Source organism: Lissotriton helveticus, chromosome 10 (genome assembly GCF_964261635.1).
Source record: "Lissotriton helveticus chromosome 10, aLisHel1.1, whole genome shotgun sequence".
Taxonomy (NCBI): Eukaryota; Metazoa; Chordata; class Amphibia; order Caudata; family Salamandridae; genus Lissotriton; species Lissotriton helveticus.
This window is the reverse complement of record NC_136071.1, coordinates 438518173-438535890: the sequence shown is the minus strand read 5'-3', so window position 1 is coordinate 438535890 and position 17718 is coordinate 438518173. Positions and strand designations below refer to the sequence as shown.

Sequence of the window (17718 nt, the reverse complement as noted above, 5' to 3'; positions counted from 1 at the left end):
ATTGTCCCCTGTCGCCAATTCAATTTTCATTATTTATAGAACCCCTGGCCTGTGCTCTCAGACAAGATCAGACTATTCAACCCTCGGTAGTGGGATACGAAAAATTGAAACGTTCGCGGACATCATGGCTCTTCATTTGGCGACGGACAACAACTATATAATGCACGCTTTTGCTAAAATTATTGACTGTACGGAAATTTTAGGGTTTAAGATCAATCACTCAAAAACAGAAATTTTGCTTTTTAATTGATTCGGAGGAGTACTACCAGTATCTATTCAAGAGCATTATTCTTTCACCACACCATTTAGATATTTAGGTATTTTAGTGACCTACTGAATAGATGATTTATTCAACTTTCATTTCAAAACAGCACTGCAAAAACTATGTAAACTCCTAAATCAATGGCAGAATCTTCCTTTGTCGATTATAGGATGTGTGGCTCTTTTTAAAGCACGAGTTACTTACCTATCACTACTAATGTTTCTTACAGATATATCGTTACCCAAGGTAAGTAACTTGTGTATCTGAAAGAAACACGTAGTGATAGATTCCTTACCTTAGAATAGATACCCCAGCAATACCAACCCCGGTGGTGGGTCTGTGAATCAAGATCATACCAGAAAGTCCTGGAGAACAGAACAGCCAAAGAAGCCGTCTCTCCGAACTTGGCTGTCCAGGCAATAATGCTTCGTAAACGTGTGCAGTGAGGCCCACGTAGCTGCCTGACAGACGTCATGCAAGGGAACTCCCTGTGCCAAATCAGTAGTGGCTGCCGTCGCCCTGGTAGAATGGGCGCTTAGCCCCACCGGACGCTCTTTTTTAGCCAAAGAATAACAAACCTTTATGCACAGAACGACCCACCAAGAGATGATTCGCTTGTTCAGGGCCCTACCTTTCTTGGCGCCCATGTAGCCAAAGAGCTGGTCATCCGCCCGGAACTGTTGAGTGCAGTTCAGGTAGAATGAGATCTCACGTTTTGGGTCCAGATGGTGGAGCCTCTCTTCCACTCTGGAAGGATGCAGAGGCAGAAAGAAGGTGGACAAAATGATGGTCTGCTCAATGTGAAAGGCAGTGACAACCTTTGGCAGAAAAGATATACGAGTCCTTGGAACAACTTTGTCCAGATGGACAGAGAGAAAAGGAGGTTTAGAAGAAAGAGCCTAGAGCTCACTCACTCATCTGGCAACCAGGAAAGCAGTCTTTAAAGTGAGAAGATGAGGAGGACAGCTGTGAAGTGGCTCAAAGGAAGCACACATCAGATATGTCAGAACCAGGTTCAAGTCCCACTGCAGCATTATGAAAGGAACAGGAGGGAAAAGACGAGTAATGCCTTTTAAGAATCTACTTACAACAGGGGACTTGAAAAGGGAAGGCTGATCTGGAAGCCGTAAAAAGGCTGAAAAGGCCGAGAGATAGCCCTTGATAGTGCCCAGAGTACAGCCCTGCCGGGACAAAGAAAGTAAGAATAGAAGGACCTCTGAAAGAGGGGCAGAAAGGGGATCCACAGCCTTTGCTGTGCACCATGCCACAAACTTATTTCACCTGCAGGCGTATACCGTCTTAGAGGAGGCCGCCTGGCCGACAAGATTACATTACAAACTTCGAGAGGCAGGTCAAAAGACGTCAACTGTCGCCGCTCAATCTCCACGCAAGGAGGTGTGGGCTGGACAGGTTCGGGTAGAGGACCGTCCCCTGGTGCTGCGACAGAAGATCCTCCAGAAGAGGCAGTTGGATCGAGGGATCGATAGCCATGCTGAGTTGCTCGGGATACCATACTCTTCGAGCCCAGCCCGGAGCCACAAGAATGACTTGGGCCCGGTCGCGCTTGATCTTCTTCAGCACTCTGGGTAGAAGTGGTATATGTGGAAAGGCGTATAGTAGACTGCAACTCCACTCGCGATGAAAAGTGTCGCCTAGCGACTGCCGCCTTGGAAATTCCAATGCGCAGAACTGATGACATTGCGCGTTCTCTTCGGTGGTGAATAGATCTAACCAAGTCTCTCCCCACTGCTGAAAGAGACCTTGTGCCACGCCCTAGTTCAGATGCCCTTCGTGATCCATCATGCACTGGCGGCTGAGTTTGTCCGCCCTGGTGTTCGGAGAACCTGCCAGGTGTTGAACCACCAGGGAAATGCCCTGGTATTCCAGCCAAGTCCAGAGGCGCAGAGCCTCCTGACATAGGGTCCACAACCCCACCCCGCCCTGTTTGTTGCAGTACCACATGGCAGTGGTGTTGTCCGTGATCACCTACTCCACTCTTCCCCAGACAGAAGGAAGGAATGCCTTCAGTGCAAGCCGGATCGCCCGAAGCTCAAGAAGGTTGATGTGGAGCCCGGACTCCGCTGGAGACTAGAGGCCTCTGATCTCCGCCTCTCCCATGTGGCTGCCCTATCCCAGGAGGGATGCGTCCGTTGCAACTGTGTGCTTCGAATGGGGAAGGGAGAGGGATCTGCCATTGACCCAATCGCGATTTGTGAGCCACCACTGCAATTGTCGTGCAGTGCCCTTTGAGATCTGGACGTGATCGGACAGGTTGCCCTGATGCTGTGCCCGCTGGAACTTCAGGTCCCACTGCAGAGCTCGCATATGCCATCCGGCATAATCCACTAGCGGGATGCAGGAGGCCATCAGGCCCAGGAGCTGAAACCCAGGATAGAGGGTGAAAGATCAGAATCATAGCCTGAATATCCCAGACTTGCTGCTTGGGAAGATAAACCCGAAAGTGCGCCGAGTCCAGAACCGCTCCGATGAAGAGGAGCTTCTGATAGGGAATCAGGTGCGACTTTGGCACATTGACGGAGAACCCCAGCAAATGCAGGAGGTCGGCCGTAGACTGGAGGTGGGAGACGACTGCCTGGGGCAAACCCACCTTCAACAACCAGTCGTCGAGATAGGGGAAGACTGGAACCCCTGATCTGCGCAGATGAGGTGCGAGCACCGCCCTCACTTTCGTGAACATCCGAGGGGAGCTGGTATGGCCGAATGGGAGCACGATAAACTGAAAGTGCTTGTGGCCTCCGTGAACGGCAGGTAACGCCGGTGGGTCGGCAGGACGGGGATGTGAAAATATGCATCCTGCAAGTCCAACGCTACCATCCAGTCTCCAGGGTCAAGGGCAGAGAATACCTGAGCTAGCGTCAACATCTTGAACTTCTCCTTCAGGAGGAAGCGGTTGACGTTCCTGAAGTCCCAGATAGGACGCAGGCCCTTGTCCTTCTTGGGGACCAGAATGTAGTGAGGCTAACAACCACGACCTACTTCTGGCCCAGGAACCCGCTCAATGGCCCCCTTGGCCAAGAGGGCCGTGACTTCCTGCTGAAGAAGCGCAAGATGGTCCCCCGACATGCGGTGGTATTGAGGTGGCATGGCTGGAGGGGTGGTCTCGAAGGAGAGGGAGTAGCCCCTTCGGACTATTTGCAGCACCCACCTGTCCGAGGTGATGTTGCGCCTGTGGGGGAGATGATGGCGAATCCTGCCACCCACAGGCGTCTGATGGGCCTGAAAGGTCGGACTAGGAAGGCTTGGAAGTGGATGCTGCGGTGGTGGTGGTGGACTGACCCGCCCACTGGCCCACAGAACCACCTTGGCGGTTCCCACGTCCACACTGAGGTTGTTGCTACGCAGGCCTGTGGCTCTGAAACGAACGTGGCGGGGCACCCCTTCCGTGGCCAAGAAAGGGGCGAAAAGCAGAAGGTGGAGGAGTCCTTGAGGGGATCCAGCGTACTATCTGCCTTATGGCCAAAAAGGCAAATGCCATCAAAGGGCATGTCCATCAGAGTGTTCTGGATACCCCTGAGAAGCCAGTTGTCCTCAGCCAGGCATGGCTCCGAAGTGCCACCGTCGTGGAAATCGCCCTGCCCAGCAAGGAGGCGGTATCAAGCCCACAACAAATGGTGAACTTAGCTGCGACTCTCCCGTGCCTCCTCCGGACAGATTTTTTTTTAAAATATATTTTTATTGCAACATCCCCACCCCTTGAGCAACCACATGATACGATTATGAGCAACTGGGAGCGTCTCAGCTCAACCTACCAATCTATGTCTCCCCTCTGCTCCCCCTGATGGCGCGTGGACTCTGAGGCGGGGGACTACACCCATCCGGAACCCCCCTACTTCAACGTCAAGTGGAGCGTCCTCCATGCTATCAACCTGGAGGGTCCCTCGTCCGCCTTGCGCTATTGGGTGCTACAGCCGGACAGTTCCTTCTAAAGTGTCCACTAGGGGTTGTGTTACTCAGTTCTCCAATCCTTGATGCTCCTATCTGGGCCCCCTCCCCCATGTCCCACCACCTCCGCGTGTCGCCTCGGTCAGTCATCTAGAGCTATGTGTCAGGAGCATTGAGTGTTTAAGATTGCGATGTGTCCTGGTTGCTCTGGTGGGTGCCTCCTCCGGACAGTTGGGCAGCACCTGCACAACCGTGTCCCACAGAGAATGGGAATAACGGCCCAAGAGGCATGCAGTGTTCACATACCGCAGCTCTAAGCTGGCAGATGAAAACAGATTCTTGCCATGCTGCTCCAGCTTCTTGGATTCCCTATCCAGAGGTGCGGAAGGGAACGCGCTCTGGAAGCTGATGGCTGGACAACCAAGCTCTCAGGAGTGGGGTGTTGGGAGAAAAAGAGGGGGTCGCCCGGAGCCGGGCGATGGTGTCGGGACACGTTCCTGTCCACAGGAGCTCCTGTGTTAGGCATGGACCAAGTGTCCAAAAGAACGTCCGAAAATGCATCATTAAAAGACAGCAAGGGCTCCGAAGAGGTTGCCGCCGACTGAAGCACCTCTGTCAGGAGGTTAGTCCTGACGGCCACTGTAGGGAGTTCGAGGTGGAGGGCCTCGGCCACCCTACGCAACACCACTGCGTAACTGGCTCCCTCCTCTGTAGCCACGGTAGAAGGAGACAGCATGCCAAGGTCAGGAGAGGTGTCAAGACCATTGGCATCCCCCAAGACCTCTGTCCAGTCCGGATCATAGTCACACTGCTGTGGGAGAGGGTACTCAAGCCCCTCGCAGTCCTCCTCTTCCTCCAAAGTATGCGAAACAGGGTGAAAATAAGAAGGACGGACATAGGGGTAGAAAGGCCCCGTCGGAATTGGCGTCGAGCGACGCCGATCCGGCGCCATGTCAGGTTCGGGGCTGAAAACGGGGCCAACGTCGGCGGTAGCACCGGACGACGTCGGAGGTGGTGCCGGAGGAGGGATCGACACCGGTGGAGGTGTTATGAGGTCAACCGGATTCGCCCGGGATCCGAGCCTGGATCCAGGGGGTCTTGCAGCGCCGGGGCTGAAGTCGACGGTGGCGCTGAGGCCAAAGCCGTCGGCGATGGAAGGGCAGGACCCCCAGTCGGGCCCGCGGGCACCGTAGGCGCTCTGGCGGGGCCAGACGGCACAAAGAGTCAGGTCATGGCAGCAAGAAAATCTTGCACCTGAGCAGGCGTCGCCGACAGACCCGGAAAGGGCTGGTAGGCCAGCAGCGACGTCTCAAGGTCCGCCGGAGCCGCGGGGGTGGCACCACCCGCACCCTAAGCCGCAAGGGGAAGTCGAAGAGCGACGCCGCTTCTTCCACTTCTTCTTGGAATGCTTCGACTTACCTGACCCGAGTGCGAAGACTTAGATACAGAGGAACGTTGATGACGGGTTAGCGACCGGTCCCTCGACCTCCCACAGGACCGGGACCTTGAGTGGCGCGGAGCCGACTGCTGGACTTAGAATCGTGGTCGCACCCCAGGCAGTGGAGACACACGAGGTGTGAGTCCGTCACTGATAGTTCTTGAATCCGGGCATCCCAACAACACCAGGACTCGATCGACTTAAAAGAATTGAGACAAAAGGCCTCGATAAAACTCTATCAAAAAGATGCTCTTCTCGGATCTGCGCTTGTAGGCGCGGAAAAAGAAAGAACTGATGTCAGCTCGGCGTCTAAGTAGCTGCCGCAACGTCATCTTGGTGACCACGACGCCAACGACAGACGCGGAGCTGCACGACGCCACCTTCCGACGCACAGGGGAACTGCTGACGAAAACTTTCCAGGTCCAGTCTGACACCTGGGGGTAATTCTAAGGTAAGGAATATATCACTACATGTTTCTTTTAGATATGTGCATACTTCAGTTCTTTTTATTTATTTTTATTAATATTTTGATCAAGGTCCCTCAAACTTTTTTTTACCCAGCTAACATGGAAATTATAAAATTCTTATGGCAGGGGAATAAAGTCTACACTGAAACTTCAAGCCCTACAGTAAGACTCGGAAGATGGGGGGTTTAGCTCTGTCAAATATAAAAATGTATTATCAGGCTTCTTTACTTGATTGACTTGCTAAATCCTCCTCAGCAAGTTCACAGGAAGCCAATTTATACTTACTACTCATGGTAATGGAGTCAGAGATAGTGATAGCTACCATTCTAAATATCCCCAGGCTACCCAAGGAATCCAGATATAAGACTCCCCATTATTTTAGATTTGTTCCATAAAATATGGGACGAACACAAGATTTCCTGATTCCAGCCCTAGCCTAAATTGGCAGAAGGTATCCCTTTGGGTCTGCATATATATGATCCAGTCTGGCACCTGAAGAGAATTTAAAGGGGAGGAATATGCAGCAAGATGTCTCTATCAGATAGGTGGCTATTGATTTGCAGAACCAAATTTAAGTGTTTGTTCACAATAAGTAAGGGCTCAAAATAGTAATGGGATGAAGGGATAATGTTCAGATTACTTATAATAGTTTTATGCTTCCTTTGTCATCACATTAAATCCAACCCTAACTTTCACAGGTGCTTAGGCTTCAATCCTTCAAGAACTTAGATATTATTACAAGAGGTGGCAGAGCTGCAGGATGATTTTATGGCCCTCTTGATTCATGGAGGGGCATAGGCAAGTTTATTTTTAGAATGATAAAGCCATAGGACTCTGGTCACAGAACGTGGGCTTACTTCAAAAAGTAATTATTGGAATGAGGAAGACTTCATCATAGTAACGTAGATTACCAGTATGTAATCAGAGTATTCTCTAGTGTCTAAACAGTACAAGATCCGTCCAATGCTCCACATGTAGGAATGGGGTTTTACAAACCTGTTCTTCCACACAAAACAAATAAAACTAAAGTATCATGTATCTGTACAGCGCAAACCTAGTCATGAAACAATGGTAAACTGAACAAGGGCAGAGTTCTCGGGATGACATTCATGGGCGCCTACAGAGGAGATGAGGATCTACGAAGCATCAGTGGAATGGTTTTCATTTTAAATGTTTCTTATAGCCTTAGTCTTTACAAAGTAGCAGAAGAAAAGTAATGAGAGGTCCTAACACAAACCTGGAAACATTATAACAAGCTTGAAATTATAACTCATTTCCACAATAGAGAACTAGAGTGGTGTGTAAAATAATCCCTTGTTTCCACACACATCAAAAGTGTCTACCAATAAATAGATTTCCATGCACCAATTATATACTGTAATGTAAGGCAATCCTAATGATTGGAAAACCAACTACATGGACTAACCAAACATTGATTAATCAGGCGGCACAGAGAAGAATGCTGCATGCTTTAAAGGACTCTTACCATTTTCAGGACCCTTTTGGACTAAACTAGATCTAGGTCTTTCAGTCAGAGGCAATTCCTTTCGATTAACTTCATATTTTTTTATTAGGACAGAGTGGTCCTTGTTCGCTAATCCTTTCGTGCCAGTCTCTCCTAATTTCTCTCCTTCATCAGACTCAAAAAAAGTATCTGTGGAGAAAAGATTACAATTGATCTACAAAGAAATCTTCCAATCATACAGAATCAGTGCAGATATGGAGTTCATGATCGTAGTAGATCCTGGAACCTAACAAAGTAATGGAAATATTCACAGTTTGTATAAAAGACTTCACACCTGCGCAAATAGCTTTCAATTGCTGACCAAACACAGTTGGCTTTAGTGAAAAAGAATGTGCGAAGAGTGGACGAATCAATGCAAACAGCAAATGGCTTTTTTATGGCATCATAACAACAAATCAAGTCAGATTTAAAGTCTTGGGATCATAAACGAACAATAGAAATAGTGCTGGACTACCAAGCGGGTCTCATCAGCTCAACAGGGTGGCACTCTTTTTGTGTTTCAGAAGAACCTCATAGTGCTAGATGACAGAAAAGGCTGTGCCTCAATGTTCCAAAGATTGTGTGTGTGACGGAAAGCCTAGGATCCCTTCAACATTATTCCAATACATCTGGGCAGTTCTCTAGGGGTAATCAAAAAAAGGTGGTATAAGCTCTGCTATGAGGCTTTAGAGGTAGATGGTATTAGACTGACATGAGGGAATTTCTCAAAATGTGGGCTACCAGGACCATCTGGCAACAGGATTTATCAACATTGTTAACTGGTACGGAGCAGAGGGTAATTTGGAAAAGCATAGAAAAATGAATTGCTCATTGAGTCCTCTTGAGGTCACCTGAGAATGTTGGTGTTTTGTGTCCTGCATAAGGACTAATGGCATCTTTGAAACTGCAGCCACTGATCGCACGTCATAAGTGAGTACCTGCTGCTAATTATCATCACGACTTTGACTTCTTTGTTAAAGAGGTCAGTGCCATTAAAGATAAGCCCAGAACCGTGGCTTAATCTTTTGTTGGATAAGTAAGTTGGTCTTCATCCTCTCAAAGAAAATGGTACAGATATGTTTTCCACCTTCTGTGCAATCTAGGAGTATAATAAAGTATGGCAACAGGTAATTTATCTAAACAAAATATTTTTAATAAGTGACAGAATGAGGATGAAGATAATGACATTAAGGGCTTCAAACCCCCCAATAAAGTCAAGGACACAAAGTCTTGAGAATGTTTTTCTAATCTCTGACAAAAAGAGAGCTCCTTGTATCCTAAGGAGGGAAAATGATAACTTTATTTAAACTGTAGAGTAGATTCTATGAATTTTTTAACTACAATTGTAAAGCTTTGTAGAATTTCCTCTCAGCCCTGTGGATTTAGCACCTTTGTTAGGGAAAAACTGCTTGCCACCTTATCTCACATTCCACTCCTCTCGGCAAACACCTCCAAAAGCACAATTGCGTGTCCTTACCATGTCGGCCTTCTTGATGTATGGAGCTGATATCTAGGCAGGGGGGTGAGGATATACAAGGCACGGGAGCTGACCTGCGGGGCATTCCATTTGCAATATATGTGGAATCTCTTCTTTGCACCTTGTTGCCATCTAGGAATAGAAATCACAAATGAATTACAACTCCACAGTGGAATCCATCACAAAATCGCTTATTTTATCTAAAATAATTATGTCCATTCTGTATATGGTATCTAAGAATTTAGACATTTTATCCCTGAGAGCTGTGAAACTACCATGTAACAGATGATAGGTGTTACCATGGAAGGTTCATTGGTAAACCGACATTTCCCACTGTACTTGCTGGAGAGGACTGACCTAGTGACAAGTATGCAAACCAAGTTACGTTTGTAAAGGTTTTGTGTGCCTAACTGAGTCAACTGAAATGTGTACAGGATTAGCATTCCAGATATGTGGCCTAATTTAAGTGAGCGAGCTTTACTTCAAGGCCCAAAAAATAAGTCTAATGAGACAAGGCATAACACCCGCAGAAAAGAAGCGCATATCACAAATCCTTGGCCTGTACACACACTATTGTATTTCTCACAATAAGCATATCCAAACAAGGAACTAGAAATGAAAACTGACGTAATATCATAGCTCAAACAAAATGGATTAAAGACTACATTCAGTGCAACTATATAGCCAAGAACAATTAGTCTTTGTATCAGTCCAACACTTGGGCTCATTCCTTCAACCAACAGCTAAGTCTGTTAAACAAGTTACTTACCTTCGATAACGATATATCTGTAAGAAACATAGGTTAGTTATAGATTCCTTACCTTAGAATTACACCCAGAAATCAGACTGGATCTGGAAAATTTTCCATCAGCAGTACCCCTGCGCGACGGATGGTGGCATCGGTTGACTCCGCGTTCGTCTTTAGCATCGTGGTCGCTGTGATGACATGACGGTAGTTACATAGATGCCGCCCTCGTGCACTGACGGTAGTTCCCGTACACGACTTTCCACACCAGCAGCGCAGAGCCATGCAAGACACTGACCACAGGTGCACAAAACTAGGGCCCTGATAGGATGTCCTTAACCCGAGAAGTCGGTTCGCACTATAACTAAGTGCGAATCTATCTATAACGTGGGGCCCGAAGGTGCGCAGGCGGAGTCGGGCTACCCAAAGATGGCATGCATCGCTTCGTAAAACTGACAAAGCTGGGCAGGGGTCGCTCCCGGTCCAGGGAAGGTGGGAACCCGGAGCCGACCCTACAGGCTCCGCACGCGGAGCCGCCGGAGGGGGACAACTTGCATCCCTCATTGCGTCGGCCGACAGACGGGGAGAAGTCGAAGAGCAAATATGCTCCTTCGACTTCTTTTTATGCTTCGACTTACCTGACCCGAGTGCAAAGACTTAGAGGAAGAATGGTGTCGGCTCAGCGACCGGTTCCTCGACCTCCTACGCGACCAGAACCTTGAGCGGCACGGAGCCAACTGCCGGGCTTCGGGTAATTTTTGGGACCACTCTCACAAAGACATCGGGTCCATGGTCCAGCAGTCGGAGCACGACTTGGGGTCGTGGTCACGCTCCAGGCAGTAGAGGCACAAGCGTGCGGATCTGTCACCGACATCATTCGGTTACAGGAACCGCAAGCCTTAAATACGTGCATCTCTCGTGCACCAGGAGTCAGTGGACTCAAAAACCAACAAAGTCAACAAAAGTCGAGAAAAGGTTCAGTCACAAAATGACTAGGGGTACAGCTCTCTCCGGATCTGCGCTTGCTGGCGCGGAAAAAGAAAGAACTAACTTCAGTAGACGAGGGCGGCATCTATGTAGCTACCACGACATCATCCCGGCAACAATGCAGACGACAAACGCGGAGTCACCAACGCCACCTACCGAAGCGCAAGGGTACTGGTGATGAAATACTTTCCGGATCCAGTCTGACACCTGGGGGTAATTCTAAGGTAAGGAATCTGTACATAACTGTTTCTTTCAGATAGTGCACACAATTGGGACCCATAGATAAGATATTAGAGATCAAGGTCCCTGCAGTGCACACATAATAAATGGTGGTATGTAACAATGGAAGCAGGTAGATGGAAAAGGAATCACAACACTTTGAATTAACTCTTTGAAGCTTCCAATCAATGCAGTAGTTAGTAGCTTGCAGCTTGGGCGGTGCCAGGATGGACCACATGAAAAAGCATGCCACCAATTAGACGGGTGAGCGTCTTTGCCGTAAAACAGTGAGGCATCCGTACTCACTAAATTCATACCCTCATCCTACTGTCAGGCAGGTTTTGTGTGTTACTGTATAATTTTTTTATTCCATGCCTTGAGGTAGAGTGGGGTGGAGATGGATTAGTTACTTACCTGTAATCCTAGTTCTCTTTCAGGGGTATACTCATTAAAGTCATAAGCACTGAATAATCTCCGCCCGTGAGCGGGAACCCGGAACATATAACAATATACTTATATATGTGTAAATATACAATAATTAGTACATAGTACTAAACCAAAATATACACATATACATGTATAAACCCATAATATGCAGCCCAACATAATGTATAGGCTAATAAGACCTTATTACACACTTTCTGCAGTATGAAAATACTCCATACATCAATGCAATAAACAGGCTAGAGCCTAGAAATGCATTTCATAACATAAATACCCTTTATTTTCATCAAAGAATCTGTTGTAAAAGGCAATTAGCCTATGAAAAAATGTATGTGTACAGAAAATCAGACTGGCACCTTGCCTTTAAGGCCCCAGAGATCTGAGCACTTTGCCTTTAAGGCCTCCAGGAGAAACCCTGCTCCCATCATGCACCACAGGTGACAGTTAGGTCAGTTCTTTTGTACGGTACAGTAAACTTTAGCAGGAATCTGCACTTAAAAACTTCACAATACATATTGAAAAACAACAATGCTACTGCTCGCCCGGGGAGGCGGGAGGGTGCTTATGACTTTAATGAGTATACCCCTGAAAAGAGAACTAGGATTACAGGTAAGTAACTAATCCTTCTCTTCCCGGGGATACTCATTAATAGTCATAAGCACTGAATAGAGTAGCAAGCTCATACCCACAAGACGCGGGCGAACAGATAAGAGCATAGCAACAATTTTAACACAGTGTTCAGCTAGAACTAGCAAATAAATTTCTGAGCGATGCTTGACCAACTTGCGCATCAGCCTGTGTGTCTGAATCAAGACAATAATGGCGTGTAAACGTGTGTACTGAACGCCACGTCGCTGCTTTACATATCTCTGTCAAAGACACATTCCTAAGAAGAGCTGTGGTAGAAGCTTTTCCTCTCGTAGAATGGGCTTTAGGTCTACCTGATAAAGACCTATGTGCTAGCTGATAAGCCAGAAGAATACATGACACAATCCATCTAGAGATGGATCTCTTGGATGCTGCCAAACCAGTGTTAGTAGGACCATAATTGATAAATAAACGGTCTGTCTTTCTTAAAGCTTTTGTCCTTTCTAAGTAAAACTTTAAGACTCTCTTCAGATCCAAAGAATGCAGAGCCCTTTCAGCAGAACTAGAAGGCTTTGAGAAAAAAGTAGGCAATGTTATGGTTTGGTTAATATGAAAATCCGACACTATCTTGGGCAGGAAAGCAGGATGCGTCCTGAGTACCACTCTATTTGCATGGAAGACAGTGAACGGTTCTTTACAACACAGAGCCTGAATCTCGCTAACTCTACGAGCAGAAGTAATGGCTACAAGGAACGCTACCTTCCAAGTCAAGTGTTGCAAAGAAGCTTTATGTATAGGCTCAAAAGGGGCATCCATTAACTTGGTTAACACCACATTAAGCTCCCATGGTGGAGAAGGAGACCTGACTGGTGGATACACCTTCCGTAAACCCTCCAGAAAATCCTTCACCACAGGCATCCTAAAAAAGGATGTCTGAGTGGGCGATTTTCTGTAGGCTGTTATTGCAGCAAGATGGACTTTAATGGAATTAAACTGCAGACCAGATCTTGCGAGGTATAACAGATAAGGCAAAATCACCTGTTCCTGACAATGAATCGGGTCAAGATCATTATTTTGACACCACAGGAAAAAACGTTTCCACTTGAATCCATAGGATTTCCTTGTAGAAGGTCTTTTTGCCTCCTTTAGAATGTGCATACAATCCGGATTTAGCTGCAAGTGATCATATTGGACGACTTCAGGAGCCATGCTGCCAGGCGTAAAGATGACAGATTGGGATGAAACACTCGCCCCTTCTGCTTGGACAGAAGATCCAGGCGACATGGCAACCTCCTGTGTGGCACTTCTGACAACTGAAGGAGATCTGGGAACCACCACTGGCGAGGCCACTCGGGAGCAATCAGAATCATCCTCGAGTTGGTTTTGTACATCCGGTTGATTACTGTCGGTATCAACGGTGTTGGTGGAAAAGCGTACAGTAAGTTCTGATACCAGTCTATCAAAAGGGCATTCCCTTGCGACCCTTTCTGGGGAAACCTGGATGCGAAGACGGGGCATTTTGTGTTTGCCGCGTCTGCGAACAGATCGATATCTGGTGTTCCCCATGACTGGAAAATACTGTGCACGACTTCTTCGTTGAGCACCCAATCGTGAGCTTCAACGAAGTCTCTGCTGAGATCGTCCGCCTACGAATTGAGAGACCCTGGCAGGTGAACAGCTGTTATTGACAAGTCTCTTGCTAGTAACCAATTCCAGATGGTCTGGGCTTCTAAGGACAGAGTCCTGGATCTGGTACCCCCCTGCTTGTTTAGATAATTCATTGTCGTTGTATTGTCTGTCTGCACCAGGATGGACCGAGTTTGTAGAGATGGAGCCAGACACTTTAGAGCAAGATGGACAGCCCTGAGTTCGAGCAGGTTGATGTGATATCCTTTCTCGAAATCTGACCATAGCCCTTGTACCTGCAGAGGGCCCATATGAGCACCCCAGCCTTGGAGTGAGGCGTCCGTGATCAGAGTCTGCGTTGGAGGGTCCTGATGAAAAGGCACTCCTCTCATCAAGTGTGTTCTCTTCATCCACCACCTGATGGAATCTTTTGCAGACTGGTGGAGACAAATCCGATCCTCCCAGCATCCCGTTCTCTGCTTCCACTGATCTTCTAGGCACTGCTGCAGAGGACGCATGTGCAATCTTGCGTTTGGAACAATGAAGATGCAAGATGCCATGGACCCCAGGAGAGAGGACACTTGCCGAACTGTTGGGTAATTGGACTGAAGAAGAAGATGACCTTTGGACTTGATCGATAACCACCTCTCCTCCGAAGGACACACGTTTTCTCTTTCTGTGTCCAGCAGGGCCCCCAGATAATGGATCAGCTGTGTCGGATTCATTATAGATTTCTGAAGGTTGACTTGAAGACCCAGCCTGCGCATGAGGTGGAGGTATATCGACAGATGCTCCTCCAAGAGAGATGGGGACGAACTCTTCAGAAGCCAGTCGTCTAAGTACGGATATATGAAAATCTTTTTCCTTCGAAGAAAAGCCGCAACTACCGCCATACATTTGGAAAATGTTCTGGGCGCTGACTTCAGGCCGAATGGAAATACTGCATATTGGTAGTGATGAGCAGATACTTGAAACCTGAGAAATTTGCGATGTTTTCTGGAAATGGGAACATGAAAATAGGCATCTTTCATGTTGATGGAGCACATCCAGTCCCCCTGATGTAACTGGGGGAAGATCTGATGAAGCGCTAGCATTCAAAATTTCTCTTTCCGAATGTACTTGTTTAAAAGCCTTAGGTCCAGAATAGGCCTGAATTCTGCGTTTGGACCCTTCTTCCTCACTAGGAAAAACCGTGAATATAAGCCTTGATTTCTCTGCTGAGGAGGAACCCTCTCTATGGCTTTCTTTCCTAGGAGTATACTTGCTTATTTTTGTAAAAGCTTCATATTCCAATGTAACATTTTCTTTGGAGGAATGAGAGGAGGTGGCTTTTTGAAAAGGAGATGGTAACCGCTCTCATCACCGACCCAGCAGTGTTACACATCCTCCGACCTAAGGAATCCATGGTCTTACTGTCCTTTTCAGGTGGAGCAGAGGAAACAGAAGTTGCAGAATGCGCCTTCCTGGCTGCCGCCACTATAAGGGAGTCTGGAGGAGGATCAGAACGTAAGAATATATGATCTTGGTCAGGAGCCCTATACTTCATCGCAATCGTAGAAGGGCCTGAACCCACCGTGGCTGGAGTCAAGAAAGTTTTCATAGCAGGCTCCAACAAACCAGGAACCAAAGGCAGAAGAGGTCTAGCAGAAGTCTTGTGATGCAAAGTCTCAAAAATGACAGAAGATGTCACTTGGGGAACTGCCATCACAATGTTGAACTTATTTGCTCCACGACATAACACATCGCTAAAGGTGCCTAAGTCATCCACTTGGGATACCCTCGAAGGGGGACTTGACGATATCGTAGGAGAATAGTCTCTATACGAACTTCTATTCGGAGATGACGATGAAGAAGATGATGTAGGAGACCTACTTCGCCTTGCAGGAGTAGAAGACTTCTGCTGTCTGCGTTCTCTAGAGCGAGATCTCCCTCTTACCGGAGACCTAGAACGTGATCTCCTAGGCAACACAACCTCCTGAGCTCTCATACTAGTTAGGTTCGCGGTTGGTTGCATCTTCCAGTGTCGTAGGCTTTCCAACCATCTCGGTGACATGTTAATCAGTTGTGCTGCACGCTCCGGAGAGCCCTCCGGCGAAACTTGTACAATCTGAACTCCCAGTGAAGATTTGGAAGACCTTGAAGCGCCACTCCGCTCAGATCGTGGTGAGCCAGATGGAGTTTGTTCTCTGGGAACTAGTTGCCTTTCCTCTGACACCGACTGCCTTGAAGTCAAACCAGAGTGCGCCACCACCGAAGAATCCTGGTGCGCATCTTTTTCCTGCTGGTCTTGAGGTGTAGAAGTCACCAAAGGCAGTGGAATCACTTCAGACCTCGACAAAGACCTATGGGAGGTCCGAGAGGCTGATCTCGAATGTCTCGATGCCGACCTTTTGGCAGGTGGGGGAGACTTAGCCACTGATACTCTCTCTTCATGCCTCAAGCCTGAAGCATGTATAGACGTCGAACCACGTCTCGATGGAGACTTCAATCTCCTCTTCTTTTCATGTCTGGACGTCGCATCATCCTTTGACGCTGATCTTACTTTAGTTTTCGATGTTGTTTTTCTCTTTAACATCTTTCGTCTTTCCTTCGACGTCGACCGTCGTCTCTCCTTCGACGTCGACCGTCGTCTCTCCTCCGACGTCGACCGTCGACTTTCCTTCGACGACGAGTGCTGTCTCTCCTTCGAAGTCGAGTGTCGTTTCTCCTTCGGCGTCGAACTCAGTACCCAGACGTCGTTTTTACCGCAACAGACACCAGATGTCTCGACGTCGAGAAACTCTTCGACGGTGACTGCATCGACATCGACTTCTGCCTCACTGGTGATGTCCTCGACGCCAATGGAGCTTTGTTTGCCTCAGCGTCGATAAGCCTGAAGGCGATCTTGATCTCGACGCTGAACGCACCTTTTTCGACGTCGACGCTTTTTCTTGGTTGTACCTTCAGCAGACGCAGATCTTCGACGATTTTCATGAGAAGAGGGCCTTCCAAATGAGATCAAGCTTTTAGGCCCCTTTCCTTCTCTCTCCAAACGACCTAGAAGCCGCATCTTCTCCCTTTCTCTCAGAGTCCTGCTGCAAAAGTTAAAGCAGTGATAGCATTCTTCCACCTTATGAGAAGAAGGAAGACAAACCACACAAACAGCGTGTGGATCAGTCTTTGACATTTTCTTCCCACAGGAAGGACATTTATAAAATAAAGGTGGCATAACTGACTAAAAAAACTCCAACAGTTTAGTCAGAAAATGAAAGCAGACCACCACTGGAACTAAATCTTGTCAAAAAAGACAGGAAAAACCAAATTCTGACTGAAAAAAGTCAAATTTAGCCAAGCTCAAGTTCGAGGTTCCTCACAGAACAAGCCGGAAAAAAGAACTGACCTAACTGTCACCTGTGGTGCATGATTGGAGCACGGTTTCTCCTGGAGGCCTTAAAGGCAAAGTGCTCAGATTCTCTGGGGCCTTAAAGGCAAGGTGCCAGTCTGATTTTCTGTACACATACATTTTTTCATATGCAGCCTTGTTAGGCTAATTGCCTTTTACAACAGATTCATTGATGTAAATAAAGGGTATTTATGTTATGAAATGCATTTGTAGGCTCTAGCCTGTTTATTGCATTGATGTATGGAGTATTTTCATACTGCAGAAAGTGTGTAATAAGGTCTTATTAGCCTATACATTATGTTGGGCTGCATATTATGGGTTATGTATATGTGTATATTTTGGTTTAGTACTATGTACTAATTATTGTATATTTACACATATATATGTATATTGTTATATGTTCCGGGTTCCCGCTCACGGGCGGAGATTATTCAGTGCTTATGACTATTAATGAGTATCCTCTGGAAGAGAACTACCACCAGTTGGCGTGCTTTAGTGCTTGGCAACTCACTTAGGAACCTTGAATTTCAAGGTTTGTAGCCTGTTTTTAATGTGCTGAACACCATGTGGACTGGTGGATACAGAACTGATGATGTCTGCTATTTTCTTCTTCAGATAAGTTATTGTTTGTTTTTGGTGACTTCTTCACATTAGACAGGCATGGTGTCTTACCACC

The 17718-nt window shown here is 47.3% G+C and overlaps 1 protein-coding gene across 2 annotated transcripts in view; it reads right to left on the bottom strand.

Annotated features, from left to right (window-relative positions):
* LOC144784260 (mitochondrial Rho GTPase 2-like) overlaps window positions 1-17718 on the bottom strand; it is a 1917079-nt gene that overhangs the window by 1269382 nt on the left and 629979 nt on the right. For both annotated transcript variants that reach the window (XM_078662926.1, XM_078662927.1), the window contains exons 27-28: window positions 9052-9183; window positions 7557-7724 (exon numbers count right to left, since the gene is read on the bottom strand). In XM_078662926.1, coding sequence (XP_078519052.1) covers window positions 7557-7724; window positions 9052-9183 — 300 coding nt within the window. The remainder of the gene's footprint in view (window positions 1-7556; window positions 7725-9051; window positions 9184-17718) is intronic.